The 21,591-nt window shown below is 35.5% G+C and overlaps 1 protein-coding gene across 4 annotated transcripts in view; it reads right to left on the bottom strand.

The window, feature by feature from the left end:
* The window catches only part of wdr27 (WD repeat domain 27), a 332,022-nt gene that overhangs the window by 280,783 nt on the left and 29,648 nt on the right, over positions 1 to 21,591 (bottom strand). The window contains exons 6-12 of one of the 4 annotated variants that reach the window (XM_039738896.1): positions 19,749 to 19,800; positions 19,583 to 19,653; positions 18,414 to 18,546; positions 13,835 to 13,943; positions 7,969 to 8,072; positions 7,519 to 7,583; positions 6,517 to 6,653 (exon numbers count right to left, since the gene is read on the bottom strand). In XM_039738896.1, the coding sequence (XP_039594830.1) occupies positions 6,517 to 6,653; positions 7,519 to 7,583; positions 7,969 to 8,072; positions 13,835 to 13,943; positions 18,414 to 18,546; positions 19,583 to 19,653; positions 19,749 to 19,800 (671 nt within the window). The remainder of the gene's footprint in view (positions 1 to 6,516; positions 6,654 to 7,518; positions 7,584 to 7,968; positions 8,073 to 13,834; positions 13,944 to 18,413; positions 18,547 to 19,582; positions 19,654 to 19,748; positions 19,801 to 21,591) is intronic. The other 3 variants (XM_039738897.1, XM_039738898.1, XM_039738899.1) reach the window with 3 other exon arrangements.

The raw sequence follows: 21,591 nt of genomic DNA, 5'->3' as shown, positions 1-21,591 counted from the left end.
CATTACACACCAAAGGAGATCGTGATATGCCATTCGTATTAAAATGTTTACATTTTACTGTGAGAATAGCTTTTGCTATGAAAATCAATAAATCACAGGGACAAACATTAGAAAAAGTTGTATTATTTATTAGGGAAACAAACAATATTCACTCACGGGCAGTTATACGTTGCATTGTCACAATGTGTCTCCAAAAATATTGCTTTTAATGAAGCTTTAAAGTAAAAGTGCAAATAATGAAATTGAAACAATTCCAAACAAAAAAAAAAATTAAAATTGTATATCCAATTAACCAAACATTGGGGTTGGCGAGCGAAGTGAGCAGGGGACGAAGCCCCCTAGTAAACAATAAAAGAAATCTTGTAAAGATATAGTGAAAAATACAATTTCACTTGCTTGAACCCAGGACTTGTGTTGCTGTAGGTGTGTTTGGAGCTCTGTGGCATCCCCCACACTATCTCAATATCTAATAAAGTCATTGGTTGTTAAGAGATGCCCAGCAAGCAAACATTTGAAAAGACATTCAGGATTTAACAGAACCATAAGAGACCTCCACTATGGCATCACTGTAGAGATCACGTCATGCCAGTGCAGGCGGCATACAACAGCCACTAGGCAGAAATATACTGTGTGAGTGTGTGGGGATTGGGACCTGAAAAGGGAACAGGTAGGGACATCATTTTAGGATTTAGTTTCTGCACTGTTTTACTGGGTAATTTATGTTCTCCTAGTGTTCATTTCTCCCACGTTTTACTCAAGCACACAAGTATATATTTTTATAACAAAGAATCCTATAGGCTTTGATATACTCTACAATTAAGTCCAAAATATCAGACTTTCTTGGCAGATGCTCAGCCACTTGGTCTTTTTATTACATCAAGGCCTCTCTGTCCCTAGTTGAATTTCTCTGCTATCACCTAGTGGCCTGGAGATATTCAAGTGACCTCCAGACAGTTCTGTTTCTTTTACTCTGTTGCTGTCTTAAGGATTTCTTACCGAAACACAATTCACCAATAGACAGCTTAAATGCACTCTGACAAAGACAGTGACTCTTTAATTGCCAAGGAGTGTGGCCATCTCCCTTTCCCTTTGGTCTTGCAAATCAGGCAATATCCAAAATATATTAACCGAAGTTTACATGTTCACTGTGTTTTCTACCATTAACACATACTGTTAAACAGTTAAAACTTGAGAGGTGCTCTCTGCCTTCACATTAACTCCCACATAAAGCACCTTCTTCATTTTGGACTTTTGGCTTTCTGTTACTGTTTAGTCAGTGCTGTTTTAATTTCTCACTTCCCCTTTGCCAGCCGTTATGAATTTAATTTCCACAAGCAGACGTTTTCCATTAATGCTGACATGACCTTCCAATTTTTTTATGCTTGTGCTCTACTTTCTATTTGGCTGTACATCACATATTTCGGAGACATCTTGCAAGCTTGTGTCCATAAAAATATATTTAAAAAATAGTTAAAATAAAGATGTAGGTTTCTGTGTCAAACAACAATTAATGACGCAGGCAAATGGACACTGCATGTCAGGCAAAGTTTACACCTTGCCTAATGAAGGGGCCTTGGCTGCCTCAAAAGCTTGCATTTGTAATCTATTTAGTTAGCCAATTAAAGGTGTCATTTCACCCTACTTTCTCCTGTATAAAGCATTTAGTGAGTCAGTTCAGTTTAATAGATTGTCGTTTTATCATACAGTACTACTATACATTTTTATTGTCCTGCTGGTACAAAAATATTAGGCATGCAGCAATATGGTAACACAATAAAGGGCACACAGCACAAGTCAATAAATAACAGAAGTATGCAACTGCATACAAATGAAAACATACATTTCAGACATGAACATACACTATAAACCAAAAAGAAAACACAGGAGACTGGGCTACCGAGTAATCAGTGACAATCAAAAGGAAAGTGGTTTCTTTAATCATCTCTTTTGGTAAGTGTACAGTATAATGGCACTGCAAACAAAGCCTTGTAGTCTTCCACAGTATGGATGTTACATCAGACTGTAAGGTCAATATTGTCTCGACTGTGCATTTTTGAAACTGAGTGTCCATGGAGTAGACAAACTTTACCCAGCCTCCTCCAAAATGTTAGGCTTTCTTCAGGTTTTTCAGCAACATAGGTGGAACTGAGGGACTGTGACAAATCCCCAGTGACGTGGAGCTTTAAGAACTCAGAACTACTCTCTCTCTTTACAGCAATCGCATTATTGCCTAAAGAATCATGACCTTGCCCACCAAGTCTCCTTAAATTCACAACCACCTCCTTTTGCTTTTTCCACATTATTCACTGGAAACTTTCACTTCTTTTATCTTGGTTGTCTAGTCACTGTTAGTGGTCTGTTTCACTATAGTTGTGTAATCACAAAACCTAATGATGCATTTTATGGCACATCTGCAACACAATCTTTAGTAAAGTGAAAAAAACTGCATATGATTGGGTATACAACCCCTTAGAGGGTACTGTTGTTAAGATGTACAATATATTCGCCAATTATGACCATTTCGGTCAAGTGCCTCAAACTTTGAAACTAGCTTCACATGGATAATAGTGGTGCTGACTACCAAACTAAAGTTAATGAACAATACTGTCCAGGAAGTGTTCCACTTGTCTAAGCTGGTTGTTAAAGCAGGTTCGTGCTGAGTGGATGATTATGAAAATTAAGCTTACCGTGGATCTGATTATGTGCTAGTTCAAGTTATACAGTCCAATGGGTCTGTTATGCTTAATAATATGCTGATGTATCATGATCAAGCAATTAAAGCACTTTACATTGATAAAAGATGAGTGCTACAGGTCAGCAGTTGTTCATGCACATGACTGTACAATTATTTAAGACTGAAACAACACTAGAAGACTTAAAGCATGTGGCAGCATAGTGTGAGCTACAAACATATTGAAGGTGTAGGAAAGGAAGTTAGAGAAGAAACCCAACTGGGGAACTGTGACATCCCAAATCCTTGAGAAGATCATAAATGAGCTTTCCAGAGTTCATATAACCAACCCTATTGAAGCTGAAAATACGTAAATCTCTGATATCTGGCTCCTTTGAAAATAATGGAACCACAAAGAGAATGGATGAACATTAAAATTAACGCATGAACATGAACCTAAGACACAATTTTCTGTTGAAAAGAAAAACCCTATTGTTGCTTGTAACTTCGTATCAGACCATTGATTTTGTAAAAAGAGAAAAAAAATGGAAAGATAAACTTAAAATAATGTGCATGTGGCCACAAAAGTACAGTACAATATTTCCCTGCATCAATGACTGACACAAATTAATAATATATGCTTAATTCATTAGAACTAAAAAGACCTTCATATGGTAATTTTCACTTTTTTAATGTTTAAAGAAGGGGTCTCCAACTCATTGGGGGGCCATTGGCAATGTGGTCTTTTTCTAAGGGGGCCACAAGAAAAATCTCACAACAAAAAAAAAAAAGTTTTTTCGGCTTGGGAGTTTTAAATGTGTATTGTGATTAACTAATACATAGGATCCTGGTGACCTGGTCAGTTTATTTATTATTGCTGCTTGCTACCAGAAAACTGGCAGTGCTTCTGCCTAGTGAGATGAGTAACATTTGCTTTGAGGGAGTAGTCAGCGGACACCCTGAGAATGGCCTGTACATGGCCTGGATCTATATTTTGATTCATTTAAGTTCACTGTTGAAAAAAGCTTCACACAGAGTTATATGCTGCCAAGCAGACACATGACCCACTTGAATAGCTTGGACAGCTCTGGGAAGGGTGAGTGTAACTCTCAGAAAGGGTGCAATCAGGTCTTCTTTGTGCATCTCTACATTTTGCTTTGAGGTTCAGTGCTGCACTGCACGTCAATAAACTCCTGCAATGTACTTGGAGCACTGTCCACATCAAAGGAGAAGGAGTCTGCAAACATCTGGAAAATGGCATGATGAGTTTTGAAATCTGCAAATCACTGGTCAAAATCTTGATTTAAGTTCTTAATGACAGCAAAATGCACTTCAACACTGACTATAATAGCCTCTGTCATAATACACTTGATTGTTGGGAAATGGCTAAGATTTACCTAAATGAGCTGTGCTTCCCATAAGCTCAGTTTTATGGAGAATGCCTTCACATTGCCATAAACCACAATTGGTTTGGACCCAGCAGTTTTAGACTTAGTATGTTCAGCTCTTGTGTTATATCAAAAAAAAATGCTAAGTTCGTTATCCACTTGGGATCATTAAACTCAGGAACCTGCAGTCTGCCTTCCTTCATGAGCTCCCTGATCGCCTGTTGCGACTACTAAGAATGATGCCTCTATTAAGTCAGTGTACCTCTGTAAAGTACAAGACATCAACATGTTCTACCTCAGCTTTTTCCTAAAGAAAACATGAAACTAAGAGTGTTGTAAGCCTTTGGATCTGATGTAATTAATACGCTTCACCACAACAGACATAAAAGTATCGAAATATAAGCATTTAGTGCAGAGTGGCTACTCATGAATCAGTTCGAGGCCACAGCTGGATTTACCCCTTTTTCTTCAAGTTTTCTCTGAATTTGCGCCACTAGAAGCACCATCCATGGTAATTCCTACCAGTTGATTCCACAACACAGCAGCACAATCAATTACCTCACATAGTCCTTGAAATATATCTTCAGCTGCAAGTGTTTCAATGCATCAAATGCAAGGCTAGCAACGTCTTAATAACTTTACGAATATAGCAAGCTAAAAATGCCATCTTTTAACTCATGCAGTCAAACTCAAGTTTCTGAACAATGCTGTCTCCTCTGGGCAGAGAATATTAGCAACCAGTAACATGCATTCTTTCAAAAACTGTCCCTCTATAAATGTTTTCCTAGCTTTCATCATTAGTTTACTCACAAAAGCATCAACTGCTGCCTAACATTTTCATTTTGCTTGCTGGAAAAAATTCTTCTGCATGGACAGTTGACAGACTTGTCACTCCCTCTCCTTTGCATATTTAGTAGTGTAATGCTGCTAGAGGTTATATTCCTTAAGGACCGCTACTTTCTCCTTGCAGAACAGACAGGACGGCTGTCAATGAAAAAAATAATCAGTTGTCCACCTCTCTTCAAATGTTTGGTGCTCTAGGTCAACATTTCTTTTAGTCAATCGCAAGCCAGCCAACAAGAGTTTTCTTACGTTCAGGGGCAGATCTACTGTCAGAACTTTCCTGGTGGGTGGACCTTGATGAAATCATCTCTAACACCATAAACCCCAAACCCCGGTATTTTGGACAACCAATAAGTTTGTACACTGAACTCAACAAGTGGGAAAGCTGACGAAATGATCAATTATACACGCGACAAAATCAAGAGTGGAAACAATTGCTTTGCATGAAACAACCCATTGTTCTTGCACTGAACTGAACAGTAAGACCAACTCTCTTTAAGAGAGCTCTATTGATTAAATCGATAAGCTGGGGACTGTGGGAGTTTTAATTTGGCATTCCTTACATTAGCTACTACTTTACTCCTGTACAGTGGAATGCGCTTTACTTTAGTATTAGTATGTTGTAGCCAGTGAAAGGTTACATTGGCTTGTGGCAGAAAATTAAAGATTGATTTGGAAGCCATATGAAACTGTCTTGTGTACCAGACTGTCTCACGGCCTGCGGGTCACACTGACAGTGATCAGAAAAAGAATGCATGATTCTGGACATGTGAGGCAGCATCGCAAACCACTGTGCCAGTTCGCACAAACTCATTACACTACAGATACTGTATCTGAGAGAGTTGCAGTTACTGAGTCAACTAAGTTCTTAAGGATTTTTTTAAACAGCAGCACATTGCATTAAACATGCAGCAAATTGCTACAAATCACATCACTTGAGGAAAAAATCCCAATTTTTTCTAATAAATGCTTTAGCATTGAATCTCAGAGCAGGGACAAAACATGAATGCCTCCTACTGTCCCAGTACCACCAATTCTTGCAGTAATCTGAGATGTCCCTGGAGGTCTCTCAGAGTCTAGAACAGAAAACACTCAGCTGTGTTTATTTCTAAGATCTTTGGAGATGTGGATATAAGGTATAATGTATCTTACTTATTTTAAAATCATTACAACCAACAGAACGTTTATAGGTGTAATCCCAAGAGGCCATGGTAAACTAGAGGCTAGTATCTGTTACAGTGTTTTCATTTTCAATTGCAGCGCTATGTAATTTGAAGTGGTATAAAACTTTAAGGCAGATGTTCAAAAGTGTCTGCCCATATCCTGTATTTTGAATACCCATAGGATGATATTTGTATTTTTGGAAGCTTGTAATAGCCTGTATTTCTGAAATTACTCAATTTCTGTCTCCAAAGGCAGCAGATTCGTCCAACAGGAAACAGACCCCCACATTACATTATTACGATTAATTCTAATCCAGTGCATAAATTGTTAAAAAAAAAAAATCTGTTATTAACATCCTACCACATTCTAAGAATTCTAAAATTATATTTTAATACTCAATGGCATTTGACAATTGCTTAAGGTTTATAGTTACATAAAAATAATGCATACCTGGCAACCACAGCTAGACATTCTTCCATACAGCAAGCTTGACTTTTCAAAGAGTGAAGTTTTTTAGTCACAGCTGAGAGATTTAGCTCAAGCAGAGAAATTTTATTTTCAAACATTGAAGTGATGACAGTGAAAACCTAACATAAAATAATAAAAGTAAATAAAATAATAAAAAATAAATAAAAACAATAAAGTAACTTTTGCTGCTAATTGTTAAATTATACTTTGTCATATGTCGAGCTACAAAGCTAAATAGTTTAGCCACAAAAAGCTTAGCAATATGGAAACATTAAGAATTTTTGTTATACACATATTGTAACAGAATACTATATTATGTTAGTCGTCTTTGAAAAGTTGCTATACAAGTTCTGATATGACTCCCAGAGAGAAAAAAGAGCAGTGAATTATTAAAGCTTTACATAATAAAAATATTGTCTATTTTCTATATAGCTTACTCTGGTGAGGGTCATGAAGTAACACTGAGCAGGGCAGAGTAGATTGTTTAGCTCTTTACCTTGTCCAAGATAGTTATCCCTAAAATCTCAGCATTGTATACCAATAATGTCATTTTTTGCTTTGAAAATCTGAGCTGCTGATCAGGGTCAAGGGAATGAGGCATGAAATGAGCAGTAATCAGATTACGTTTGAACTTTTTCCCCCTTTGTTTTGGTCTGATGTCTTAGAATCTGTTTGGACAGAAACAGTTACCTGGAAAGGTTTCCTATAAAACTCAGGTTGTTTTTTTTTTTTCAGCCTGTTACAGTCTCTGCAGCGTAGAATGACTTGCCAAAAAAGTGTGCCCCGATAAAGGCAATGAGAATAAGTGACATCCTCAAGATAACAGAGAAAATCCTTAAATTTAAAGAGTATAATTTGATAAACAAAAAGGTCTGTATTAGATAAATATACATTATAAATTTATATTTTCTACGAAATTGTTTTGAACACTTAGAAACTACAATTTATGCTAATATACTGTAACTTCATGCAAAGAACACTTACATTATTAGTAGTTCCATGGTGGACAGCACATGATCCAGCAACTATAATACTTAAACCGGGGAAATCTGCATTCAATCACATAAATATTATATTCTGTACATATAAATCCAACAATCACAACATCTGTTCTCACATTTAAACTTTATCAAAATTGTGCATTATGTAATTAAATAATGACAAAATATTGCCTTACAAATAAACTCTCACTACATAGTAATGCATTGAAATCAGAAATAAAACATTCATACAGAGTGAAGTTGCAAAAGTCAAATAAAATGACAGTGTTGCACATCATACTTGAATATTAGCACTATGTTCACACAAGAAGTGGCATTGTGATGCAGTGAATAGAAATGCTGCCTCAATGTGTTCGTTTATAAATAAGAGTAAATTTATAAAGAAACACATATGTTCAAAGATTCAATTATTACAGTAAGGGGAACAAATTACCTGTAAAATATAAGGCAATTTCAAGCTCAGAAGTATCCAGATTAATTATGTACAAGCCATCGGCACTTCCAATCCAAACACTGTTCAAACTGTTACTCAAAAAGCTTAAAAAAAACAAAATTACAATTAATTAAAAAGTTGAACAATTTTTGTTTACCCAGAAAAGAACAAAATGGTCAATTAAGTTAGTAAAAAAAAATTTATGTCCTACTAAGTAAAATAAATGTATAATCTCTCTATATATAAAATCCAACGTCTGTCTCTATGTCTGTCCACTTTTCACGAGAGAACTACTTAACGGATTTAGATCGGGTTTTTTTCTGTAATTTGCTTGAACATTCCGGTTGATTTTGCAACTTCTCTCATTGCGCTATGTATCATAGTTCACTTGGAGGAGCAATTTATTCAGGCTAATCTGAGACAGAGGCTGTAGACTGAGGGGAAAGGGAAGCATGATGTCAGGAGTGGGGAGTCGGGCTGGCCCCTCCTCACTCACACGCCAGCCTCCGTTCGAATCGCTCTACCTCTGGCCACGTTTTAGAGCGGATCTTGCCCCTGCTTAGCTAGTGATACCTGTTTGTTTATTGATTTTTAAAATTTGTTCTGTTTCACTACTACATGGATGGAGCTGTGAGGGACAGCTAGTTTATAATAAAGTATGGTGTCACATACATAAAGAGCTCTTGATTTGAATTTTGGCGCTGTCTAGGTGGAGTTTGTGTGTTTTCTTCATGTCACCATGGGTGATTCGCTGAGAGGTACTATGGGTTTCCTTACACGTGCACGTTGGGTTAATTGGCCCTATACGATTGAGTGTAGGCTAGCAAGTGAGTGTGCCCTATTACCTCCTGTGCCCAATTCTGCTGGTATAAGCGCCACTACTCCATTATTCTGAGTTACATTAAGTAAATTTCAAAATGGAGGAATTTTGTTACTGTTAATGAGTGTGGGAGTACAGCATGGTGGCAAAATAGGCAACACTGCCATTTCACAGATCTAATGCTCTGTATTCAGATCCTGTTCACAACATTTTCTGTGTGAAGTCTGTACATTCTTCTTGTATTAGTGAGGGGCTTTTACCAGTAACTTCAGTTTTATTCCCACAAATCTAAGGACATACAAGTTAAGTGAATAGCAATTCTACATTAGACCCTGTGTGAGCATAAATGTGTGTGTGTGCCTGTGTGGACCCTGCAATGGACAGGTATTCTGTCCAGGACTGTTCACTGCCTTGCGCCAATTGCTGTTGGGTTAAGCTTTGGCCCAAAGCAGTGAATACAGAAGACAGGGTGGTACAGCGGCACAGTGGACAGCACTGCTGCATCACAGAACCAGCTTTCTGGATTTGACTCCCACAACTCGTCATTGTCTGGAGTCTGTACTTTCTTGATGTTTCAGTTCAGGTTTTCCTTCAGGTACTCTTATATTCCCAAAACATGAATTACAGTTTATCTGTGATTCCAGAGTCTGAGCATTGAAATACAGGAGAAATCCCAGCAACAGACTGCTAGAATAATGTCCATGTATTAAACAAGTGGGGTTGACCATGCTATGTCATTATTCTTGCTAAAAATTTGAAATTTGGAGCCTAATTCTTAAATGAATATAAGAAAACAAGTAAATGGCTGCTTAACTTGGAAAAAGAATCAGAGAGATGATCTAATGTGAAACCAGAATTACATATAAATTAGCTTACATGGCTCATCATACTCCGGATTACAATCTGAATTCTGAAATCAGTGTTCAGACTAGAGAGTGTACAGGATTATACCAATCATACTGATTTATATTAGTGAAAGGCAACCTTTTTCCGATTTGTGGCGCACTAAGTCCAAAAATTTTCTTTCGCAGCACACCTGAGGGACTACCCATAAATAGTCGTGACGTCACAATCTATGGACAATCGCCAATAAAAACAGTTAATTTTATAAGTTTGAAAGACATTTTATTAATAAAGGAATCAAAGGATAAATTTTAAATTTAATTAATGTGAACGTTGAGATTGTTTTTCAGCACATATGAGATTGATGTGACTTATGTTTATTTTTTATTGTGTCTTCTATTTTTCTATTCATTTTGTAAAGCACTTTGAGCTACATTTTTTTGTATGAATATGTGCTATATAAATAAATGTTGATTGATTGATTGATTAATCAACCAAAAGTTCAAAAACACTAGCAATTTTAAATATTTTACAAAAGTTTTTGCGGCGGCCTTAGAAAATTCAACGGCGCACCAGTTGCCCGACAATGGTTTATGTTAGCCCCCCGTTCACTTCGCTTACCTACACCCCCAGCCACTTTGTGTTTCTGCCACTCGCGTATGTGGATTTCATTTTCGCCAAACAACAAATCTTTTAATTCTCGTGGATACGCCTCTTCTTTGGGAAGAAACACTACTTTTCCCTGATGGCAACACGAATTAGACGATCTACAAGTCTCCGACTTAAAGTTTAAATCCAAACAATATCTTCAATCTCTTTTCGCTGTTTCGTTATTTCACAGAGTAATCATTTCCATTTGTTTGCGCTAATGCAATCTTTCCTATTATTTTTTTAGGACTTTCGAATTTTAGTTCTTTCATTATCTCTAACCTCCTCTGCATGTGTATCACCCCAACATTTTTGAACTCTTTATGACTTCGTCTTTGCTCGATCAGCTGCTGGCTTGCTGCTGCTGCTGCTGTGCCGTGTGATCTGCATTTCGTGCGACACTTCGAACATTTAAAATCCTGTACAGCAGCTGTCTTTGTCATCTACTCTTTGTCTTTTATTTCCAACCCCAGGCATGGTTAAATCTCTTGGCACAAAGTCTCGTCTCGCGAGTATCTCTCTGAAAAAGCCTCGTCTAGTCCCAGGATTTTTTTATTATAATAGAGAGATTTATTTCCTAATAAATACATTTTAAGTGTTTCCTTTCATATCACTGCTTACAACTAGACTAACAGTTGATTACATGCAAAAACAGTACCCATCAATACCAAATTAATTTCTGTCTATCTATATAGCAGATTTCACACATTTACAGTTAAATTCAGTTCTTTTCAAACATGCCTATAGCATAATGAACTTAAAAACCCTGAGCATCTGCTTTTGATTTGGTTGCCATATAATACCTTAAAAGCATTATAGTACCTATAAAATCTTCCATCAAGTATCATTAAAATGTGCAGTCTTCATGTTTATATTTCTAAAAATAACTTCTATAAAAATAATTTACAAAATCTGCAGTTTGCATTTCCTTATGCAAGTATATACTGCAGTAAGCACAAAAACAATCAAGACAAATTTTTCAAGACAAGGTTTTAAGATATAAAATTAAATATGCAGCTACTAATTTGCAACCCAACAAACTTTCTATGCTGATTTAATTACGCTTTAGGCATTTTTAAGCCACCGAACTGTGGCAGAACCTTTTTTCACAATTATACAATAAAATGCCTTTTACGTTGAATACAAATAAGTGACTTGTAATAAATACAGTTCTACTGTGAATCAGTTCCTCATATGAAAGTTAATGAGAGAAATTCCACATAAAAGGTCAAGATCATTACCCTTAATAAAAAGGTACCAGAACATCTAGCACATAATCTGATTTTCTGGTTGACAGAATTAATATTATATTTGGAAATTTTGCATATTGTAGCTCTAAGGGAAAAGAACACATGCCAACAGTTAAACAATATTAATATTCAGCATAACCATATACTATAAAGTTAAGATTTTAAAGCTTCACTTTCTTAGAGGTGGGTTTCATATTTCTGGTTCTAGGGAAACTCCCATGACTGATTTTGCTCCAAGAAGCATCCTGAATGTTTAAAAAATAAGTAACTAACTTTGCTTCTGTCACCTGCCAATGACACCAGCATTTTATTACTTTTAACCTTTGGCTTTCAGGGTAGTCACTGAAGATTGATTGGCCCATACCATTTTTTTTTTTGTCACAAATAATTTCTTCATCATCTAAATCGCATCCAATTTAAATAATAACAATCAAAAACATCTGGAATGCCATGTTGAATTTTACTGTTGGAATTTCAAAAGACTTCGTTAAGTAAGACATAATACCAGCTACCATGTGACTATATTTAAGTGAATCTGTGGTAAAATTAAAAATATATAAACTAGACATATCCATACATATTTAAAGATCAATTATAACACAACCTGGTAAATAATAATCCTTCCGTCTCTTTTGTGATTCAACTTTCTTGTAGAGTGTCAACAAGTAAAAGCAATAGGCACAATGGAGAAACCGACTTTGGTTAGAAGAAAAAAATCATATGAACACCCATAAGTCATTCTTAAATATTGAAAGTGCATACTTTATGATCTCATATGTGTAAAGGAAAAGTCTGAACACACAGATCGTTCCTCCAAAACCCTTTGACAGAATACCACCCTAAACATTGGCCTGAATTTACTGGTAATTTAATGCTAAAATAATAAGATGTTATCATATTGTACTTTCATGACAAAATAAATGGACCTTCTTTTGAAGTCCCAGTTATCAATTTTCTTATTGCACTTTCTAAACTGCAGGGTGTCGGGGAAGCTGACTTTATTCCTCATAAAGTCACCTCACGCAAGTCATGAAACAAAAGGATAGTTTCTTTGACTATCCATTTTTCTAAATGAAATATTTGCACATTAGTGTCACTGGGAGTTGGAACACCAGTATAGGCCCTTGTCTGTATTCGGCATGAGAAAGCCCCTCAGAGTTCATTTTGAAATTGGAGAAATGTTCAGAAATGTAATCAAACAATACAAAATGCATTGAAGTAAAAGGAAAAGCATGAACTGGATCAGTTTTGAGTGCATTATAATGGTACAATGGTCAAATGTCCCTGAGGTTTATGGTAGTGTCTCTCAAGTATGTAAAACTGATTACTCTGGCCAACAATGTGACCTGAGCTGTGAAGATGCAGTTCTTACAACTGTGCCTCAAACAACAAATGACAGAATAAATAAATATAGACAAAACACAATAAATGGCCACAAACTAGCAATTGCTAAAAAATATTTGCTCATTTATTACTATTTACAAGGAGTTTCTATCTTCTTTATTGAAGAAAAAATGCAAAGCATCTGCATAGATATACTGTATCTGTGTGACAGGGCCTATCAGGAGCATAATGACTGAAATGCTGTGAGCCATGTAATGTAGCGGTGAGTGAGTGGGTGTGTGCACTGGGATTAGTGTTATATACTCGATGGTAGTGCTTGATTTGTGTCGCAACTCTGATTTATGAGCCCCTTTGCCTCAGGAACAGAATCACACCACAATTGAGATTATCTATATATGATCAAACAATAAGTCATATGGGACTATAAACCAACCTCCTTTCTCAGCTAGGTGAGTCAGGGTGAAGACTGGACCTCCATCAATACGCTACAATGACAGTCATACCTGGGTGATGTGTGAAAGAACTACTGACAGAAGGTAATGGACCCTTTCCAGGATGCAAGTGCATTGCAGTTGGGAACTGTACATCCCAAAACGTTTGTATGTGTAAGCATAGACAAATAGCGGGTGTGACATGGAACTGTGGCACTAAAAGAAAATAATCTGTGAATTTCATAAAGGGGTTAATGTAAGGAGGGGTTACCCCCAAGCCTTTTCATAATAAAGCAGCAGGATTGAAAATCACTGTATAAAAATCACACTCTTTATTCTCCTACCAGTTAAATTCAAAACATGTTATGGGTTTAAAAGTAAAGGTCAAATACATTAGGCAAGGTTGAAAACGTGCTTATGTGTTGTCTATGCATAAAAAGTTCTTCATGCACAATGTTATGTTACAGCAACTACATTTAAGAGCTACTGAAAAGTGCTATAGAAATGTAAAGAATTATTATTATTATTACCTGTTAGCATCCTCACTTAAAGATGAGCTGCTGCATGGTGTTATTCTAAGAATTGGCTTTGATGTCTCAATTATTTCTTCATCTTCATTGATGCTTGTAAAGAATCCTGCTTAAAAATATACATATATCTAAATTATTGTTCACCCTTTCACTCTCATCATAAAAAATACATTTCACTTTTTCCAGTTGATCAATGATTTGTTTGTTTCCTAGTTTATATGACAATGAAATATAAATGCGTTCTTTAACTAAACAGCCCTGAGCCTTGAGCCAAGGTACAACAAAAATGAAAACACCTAATCTTATCACTTACAATAACCAGAATCGGATAATCAAGAATGACAAAGACTGAGTTATAACTAATAAGATCATGGTTTCCTCAAAGGCTGTTTTCAATATCTCCTCTTGAATATTTTATCCATGTAATCAAATACTTCATAAGTTGAGTACTTAAAGCTTTATGAAGACCCAGGATAATAATTTTATAGTGAAACTTAAATGAGAAACATTTTAAAGGTATAAAGTATACATAATAATATGCATTCATTTCTAGTTGAAGAACTGTTCAAAAATCAGTTAACTGTAGAATAAGTTGGAATCGAAAACCAATGCACTTGTCAACCCCCAGGCGTAGACAGTGAGGAGACAGACAATTATTAAAATAATTTTTACACTGAGCCAAGAAAATAAGTATATATGCATACTAGAAGAGAGAGAATTAATCCCATTTCAAGCAAAAAAAAGAAAATATTTACACCTTCTGCTTAACTGTCTAAACATAAATTCAGAAAATTGCCCTAAATTCGCTGATTTAACAGTACTTTGGCGGTAGAGTTCTTGTCAGTCAGTCATTCTCCAACCCGCTATATCCTAACACATGGTCACAGGGGTCTGCTGGAGCCAATCACAGCCAACACAGGGCGCAAGGCAGGAACAATCCACCGCACTCACACCAAGCACACACTAGGGACAATTTAGGATGACCAATGCACCTAACCCGCATGTCTTTGGACTGTGGGAGGAAACCGGAGCACCCGGGGAAAACCCACGCAGACACGGGGAGAACATGCAAACTCCACGCAGGGAGGTGAAGTGAACCCAGGTCTCCTTACTGCAAGGCAGCAGCGTAGCTACCACTGCGCATCCGGGATTTATTTATTCACAAAGTTTTCTTATTTTGCTGATGATAACTAATGAATTGTGAACAGTTTCAGGATTTATTTAAAATATCTCACACCCTAAGAATGACTAGTGTAGGGCATGCTTTAGACAGTCTATGTATTTTGAAGATCCAAATGACTTTTCAAAAAAAAAATTACAATTTATATGAAATGTGTATTACTTAAATTCTGCTTCAGTTCATCAAAACTAGTATGGCATTCATTTATAAATATATTTCTGTAGTAGGGGCTTGCCCGCTGGCCTGCGCTACACTCCAGCCACTTCGCGTCTCTGCTGCTTGTGTTGTGAAGAGGGGGGCTGAACGCACCCCAAGGAGATGCGGTCTCTCCTCTGAAAATGTTTACTTCCTCTTTGCTCGATCAGCTGCTGGCTGCTGCTCCTGCCGTGCTGTGTTATCTGCATCTCGAGCAGCGCTTCGAACATTTAAATTCCTGTACAGCAGCTGTCTTTGTCATCTACTCTTTGTCTGTTATTTCGGGCCCCAAGCGTGGTTAAGTCTCATTTCGTGTGACGTGAGTTCTTGATATTTTAGTTTATAATTTAAAAACGGAATAAGAATCTGAAAATCTAACATCACATTTAGGTTTGATAAATTCTGAAAAGAATGACACCAAACATATATACTGTATGTAGGTTTTAAAATAATCCTGATTTAAAGCGTGACATATAAACATCACATAAAATCGTTGCACAAAATCATTGCACTTTTAGGCTTAGGATTTTATATATATAGAGTAGATATTAGTAAAGAACTTATACACTGTATATTGAAGCTAAAACATTTTTCACTAAAAGTAAAGTATACTGGAGAGCTTTTCAAGCTACCTATTAGTGCTGTTTTTATTTTCTGTTTATTTGTTTTTTATAGTATATTTTACAATACCAATTAGTTTATGTTTTTAAAGCTGTATTGCATTATTGGTTGCTCTTTAAAACTGCAATGATGCAACTTAACTGCTAATTGCACTACATAAAATAAAATCTAATTTACTGATTTCTTGAAAGCTGTATTTAGATTAACCAATAGAAATTACGGAATTTGTTGAGAATCTGATTAAGTGTTTGAATGTTTGATGTCCCAGCAGATACACCATATCTGACAACCACCCCAGAGGTGAGCAGAAATGGAACTAAAAGATTGAAAAAGTTCAAACAGACAATGCTTAATTACTGCTAGTAGGATAAGACAATCATCAGATTACAAGTCACCAATGGACATCTCTCAGTAAACCTCACAAAATCATGATCATTCCTACTGTCCGAGTTACATACGCTCAAGTCGTTATAATTCCTGTGCAAAAGTGCTCTATATTGTACAGCAGATCTTTACTTGATTCTTGAAGCAGGAAAAAAGACATTACACTTCTTAAGATGACAAAGAGTTCTGGTTTTATACCGATCAAGGGTAATCTTTGGACTTTCACCATTGACCTCCTGGGTGACTAGTTGGGGGGACTCAACAAGAAAGCCTCCAGATATTTAACTTGATTTGTGAGTGCTTTGTAAATTGGAGAAAAATTATCTAGGCATCTGCCTCCCCTCCATCAGAGATGTATAGTTCACATAAACTTAGGCACTGTAGATATGGACCATTAATCGTCACTATAAAGAGTGACAATTCAGACTCTTTTTTCTCTATCATCTTGACTTGGGTTTCCTTTCTCAGCAGTTGCAAAGTGTCAAGGAAAACCACCTGGTGTCTATTTTGGCTGAAGAACAAAGAGGCCAATTCTATTCAGGCACTTTCTTATGGTTTCTCTCCTTCGCTTTTAATATAGAAAGACAAAAATAAACTAACCAAGAGAAAATCATAAAGGCACTTCAGAGGATTATATTCAGTGTGATATATGAGAATAGAAAGCCATAAAATCATTGTTAATATGTAGGTTTATTACCACACAGTCACACTTGTACACTTCTAATTCTTAACTCAAGGCTCATTTTTCACTCCTTGCTATAATCTTAAAGGCATTTCAGACAATTTATATATTTTATCACACATCATATTGTGAGCAGTATTTAAGTTCTCTCTCATTGATTATGTAGCCTTACTGATATACTACTTAGCTCAAAAATTGTCCTAATACAATTTGTTATATCCTTTTTTCACATAATTCTCTTAAACACTAATACACTTGTGATGTTAACTTTCTTGTCTAACCACTATATTGTAGCTAAGTTGACTCCTTTGTCATTGGCATAGCATATCCCCTTAAACTAGGGGAAAGATGCTATTAACACAAGTCTAAGTCTGGAGTACAGGGTCGGTGTAGCATTTCCTAATAATTATTCTTGCACAGCAACCTCTGCAACTCATGCATTGTCAGTGGGCACATTGTTCTAAAGATGAAAGGGAATGGTTAACCAATTTCCTCACCATTTCCCTAACTGACTGTCACAAATGCTAAAGCAAATCAGGTTAATAATGACTGGTTATAGGGGCTTTCTGAGGCATTTAATAAATATGAGCTTCACTTTCGATTTCACAAAACATTGTGCACATGATTAACCTATCAATAGCCTGTACATTGAATTTAACTGGTGCAAGTAATCAGCAAGGTTCAATAGTTTTGACTGTTGTTTAGATTGTGGTTCATAGTGAGGCATCTAAATTTCATCTTCTGTTAGGAAATATCTGTTAAATTTCTCTCATTCCAAATTCATTACTTTGAAATTCTCCTTAAAGCATTCCATATGGTGGTGAGTCAATATTCTAGGCACCTTATACAGTGATCATTTTACTTTGTTTGACCCCATTCTACACCCCATGCCCTTCTTCCCATAATGATTAATACTCATTTTAAACACAGTTTCAGCTGCAATGCACATATATTTGCTATTGAAAGACTTGAGCATGATCAATATAACCAGTTGCTACCAAGATGTATCATTATTGACTGTCTATATATAAGATGATTAAATTTCCTTTTATTTATACATATATTACAAAGGTTGTCATGGTGGCGCAGTGTTAGCACTGCTGCCTCGCAGTTAGGAGACCCGGGTTCGCTCCCCAGGTCCTCCCTGCATGGAGTTTGCATGTTCTCCCCGTGTCTGCGTGGGTTTCCTCCGGGTGCTCCGGTTTCCTCCCACAGTCCAAAGACATGCAGATTAGAAGCATTGGCGATCCTAAATTGTCCCGTGTGTGTGCGCCCTGTGGTGGGCTGGCACCCTGCCCGGGGTTTGTTTCCTGCCTTGTGCCCTGTGTTGGCCAGTATTGGCTCCTGTAGTTAGGATATAGCAGGTTGGATAATGGATGGATGGATATATTACAAAATGATTGTAGCAAAAGACTAAAAGGGTAAGCACTGAATTTATCTTAAAATTGTTTAACTACAATCCAATTTTTATTACATCGAAATATGATACAGCAAATATATTAATTTACAATACATACTGAATTCACCTGGCTGTCCATTCTGCATCTGTAATGTTTCAATGGATTTAAGGAATTTTTGTTCACTTTTCAGCAAATCAATTTCTTTAATCACGCGATAGTAATGACCATCTATAAGGCTAAAAATCCACACCTAAAAGCAAGAAGTATTGAAAGAACATTACATACAGAAGCTGACCATCTAGTGTTCTACTTTTGCAACTGAAGTACTATAATCTACTTCCACATTCTAATGTTCAGAGTGTTTTGTACTATTCTTGACTGATGTCAGTCTTTGAAATGCTACTGTGTCCACCAGAGCAACAAAAACAAAAGGACAGTCACAAATATGTGTGAGAAAAATGTATGATGAGTCAAATGATTGCAGCTAGAAAACCCTATCTTGGTAGTAAATTCTCCATTACACATACAGTACACATGCAGATATAATTTCAATTATAATATACTAGCCTAACTCATGAATTGTGATTTTGCCACTTGAAAGATTTTATTTACTGGGAAATATATATATTTTTTATCAAAGTAATATAAATGAAATTTTTAAAAAGTGGCAAAACAAAACATAGTGTGAGAAGAAACAATATACTTAAATAAAAATAAAACACAAAACCATGTAAGAAAGAGATAAAAGCACTGTTAATTTAATAGTACCATATTATGTTTTTTTATCTTGTAGTAAATTTTTTAGACAGATGTTACCAATGTTATTTTAAACAACAAAATTGTATTTTGAAAAGGTGGCTACAATAGAAAACAATTATTATGACTTTTATTAAAGAATATTAATATATATATTCACTAAAGAGTTTTTAAGCCTTGAACTAATGTGTTGAAATGATTCTCAACTATAAAAATGTGTTTCTAACACGTTAGTGCCCCCTGGTGTATACTTTATTTATGTTACAATAATTCCCATTCCATTATAACATTAGGAATAACAGTTTTATTTGTTTGTTTGTTTGTTTTTTGATAATATTAAAATTAGGCAAATAAATGTAAAAGGTTTACATATATATACTGTATAAAGAATATATATCAAATCAGTGCATATGTTTATCTTACTGGCTTCAGTACATAACTTTTAAAAATAAGTAATAAAAACACAAATTGCTAATAGAACCTTCTATGAAAATATCAAATTGGTCAAAGATTAGATATATGTTCCGTACCTGGCCATTACCAGATCCAACAATAAGCTGTCTGCTTTCTTCATGAATGCATAGACTGAGCAGTGGAGAAGCTACAGGGGCATAGTATACCATACAATGAGTAATTAATACAACAAGGGAATAAAAACAGAAGAATTATATTGAAAATATTAAAGCATATAAATACCTGATAAAATAGATGATTTATACAACAGTTCACCACTCATTTGATTCCATACCTAAAAAGAAATATTCATCAATATACATAAACAAAGAGGAAATTCTTTTTCAAATGCAGTTAAGGACCATAATGCCCACACCACTAAATGTTTTTTTTCTTTTACTGTTAATTGCAAAGATACCATAGTTATCATTTTTGTGTTTCTTTTTTGCTTTTTGTTGCATGTTTGAGTTGCAGGAGGCAATGTAACGCAGCAATAGCCCCAGTAAGAACACTAAAAACGTTTCATTACATCATTTGTTAACTGTATTGGTTTGATTTCTCACAACACAAATCTGAAGTAAAGAAATTTCAGAATTTTGGAAAGAATCCCAACCATATATGTTCAAAATGGTAAAATAACAAAACAGAAAATGTATTATTTCACGTAAGGAAAAATAAAGAGAAAGCTAATAACACAATAAGATGTTTAGTGTTCATCCACTGTCAAAATGTCAAATTTGTAACAGTACTTACAAGTATAACATAGGTTGAATTTTTAAATAACAACAACAACATTTATGTATATATATCACACTTTCATACAAATAATAGAGGAGTAATTTCATATAAATACTGCACTTTAAGTTTAAATACAGTACAGTTTTATTCTGGTTGAGCATTGGATTGGAGGTTATTAACAAAAGGCCTATTTAAATTAAATGTTAATTTGTCCATTAAATTGGTATTAATAAAAAATCCCATCTAATTGACATTAGACCCAGTACAGAACTATTGGCCTATTCCTGCCTGACTGAAGAACACTGATAATGTTCATTCAATGAACTAACAAATGCTGTGAATGTTGGGGGCCAAAATAAAAGTCTAGAGGAGCTAAATTTATTTCTGGAGTAGCAGAGATTTAAGGGATGTTAGAGATGAGATGTCAGATGAAGCCAAAGTTGGTAATAATTAAATTTAAAAGGTAGTGCATTGTAGAAAAATAAGATATCTAAATTAAAAGCTGTAAAGAAAATCAGATTCAAAACCAGACGACTGTTCAAAGTTTTTTTCCTTACATCTTTCTCTCAGAGCACATCTTAACATAGGAAGCTGTCTCATATTTCATGTTGTGTTACACTATCCATACAGCATCATAAGAGTCAAAAACAAAATGATGGCACCCGTAAAAGGCAAAAAAAAAACTCAAAATCACAGCTGAAATGCAAACAATAATAAAAAAAGAATCCATTTAAAAAAAACAGCATTGAAATAATAGCCCAAAAACATCAACAAAATTGATTAACAAAGCAAAAAATGTAATATTTTTTAAGTAATTCCGACACTAACAAAGCTCTCGGTGACAAAAAAAAATGCGTGTGTGTAATATGTAGATTTTATCAGCTTTTGCACTGATGCCAAAATATTTTCAGAACCTATACCACTAGTTTCCAGCTTTAAGTAAGTGCTTTGGAATGATATATACAATCATGGCCAAAATTATCGGCACCCCTGGAATTTTCCCAGAAAATGCACCATTTCTCCCAGAAAATTGTTGCAATTACAAATGTTTTGGTATACACATGTTTATTTCCTTTATGTGCATTGGAACAACACAAAAAACAGACAAAAAAGCCAAATCTGACATCATGTCACACGGAACTCCAAAAATGGGCCGGACAAAATTATTGGCACCTTTTTAAAATTGTGGGTAAATCGTTTTATTTCAAGCATATGATGCTCGTTTGAACTCACCCGTGGCAAGAAACAGGTGCTGGCAATATAGCAATCACGCCTGAAGCCAGTTAAAATGGAGAAAAGTTGACTCAACCTTTCTGTTGTGTGTCTGAGTGTGCCACACTAAGCATGG

Source organism: Polypterus senegalus, chromosome 16 (genome assembly GCF_016835505.1).
Source record: "Polypterus senegalus isolate Bchr_013 chromosome 16, ASM1683550v1, whole genome shotgun sequence".
Classification (NCBI taxonomy): domain Eukaryota; kingdom Metazoa; phylum Chordata; class Cladistia; order Polypteriformes; family Polypteridae; genus Polypterus; species Polypterus senegalus.
This window is presented reverse-complemented; position numbering and strand designations above follow the sequence as displayed.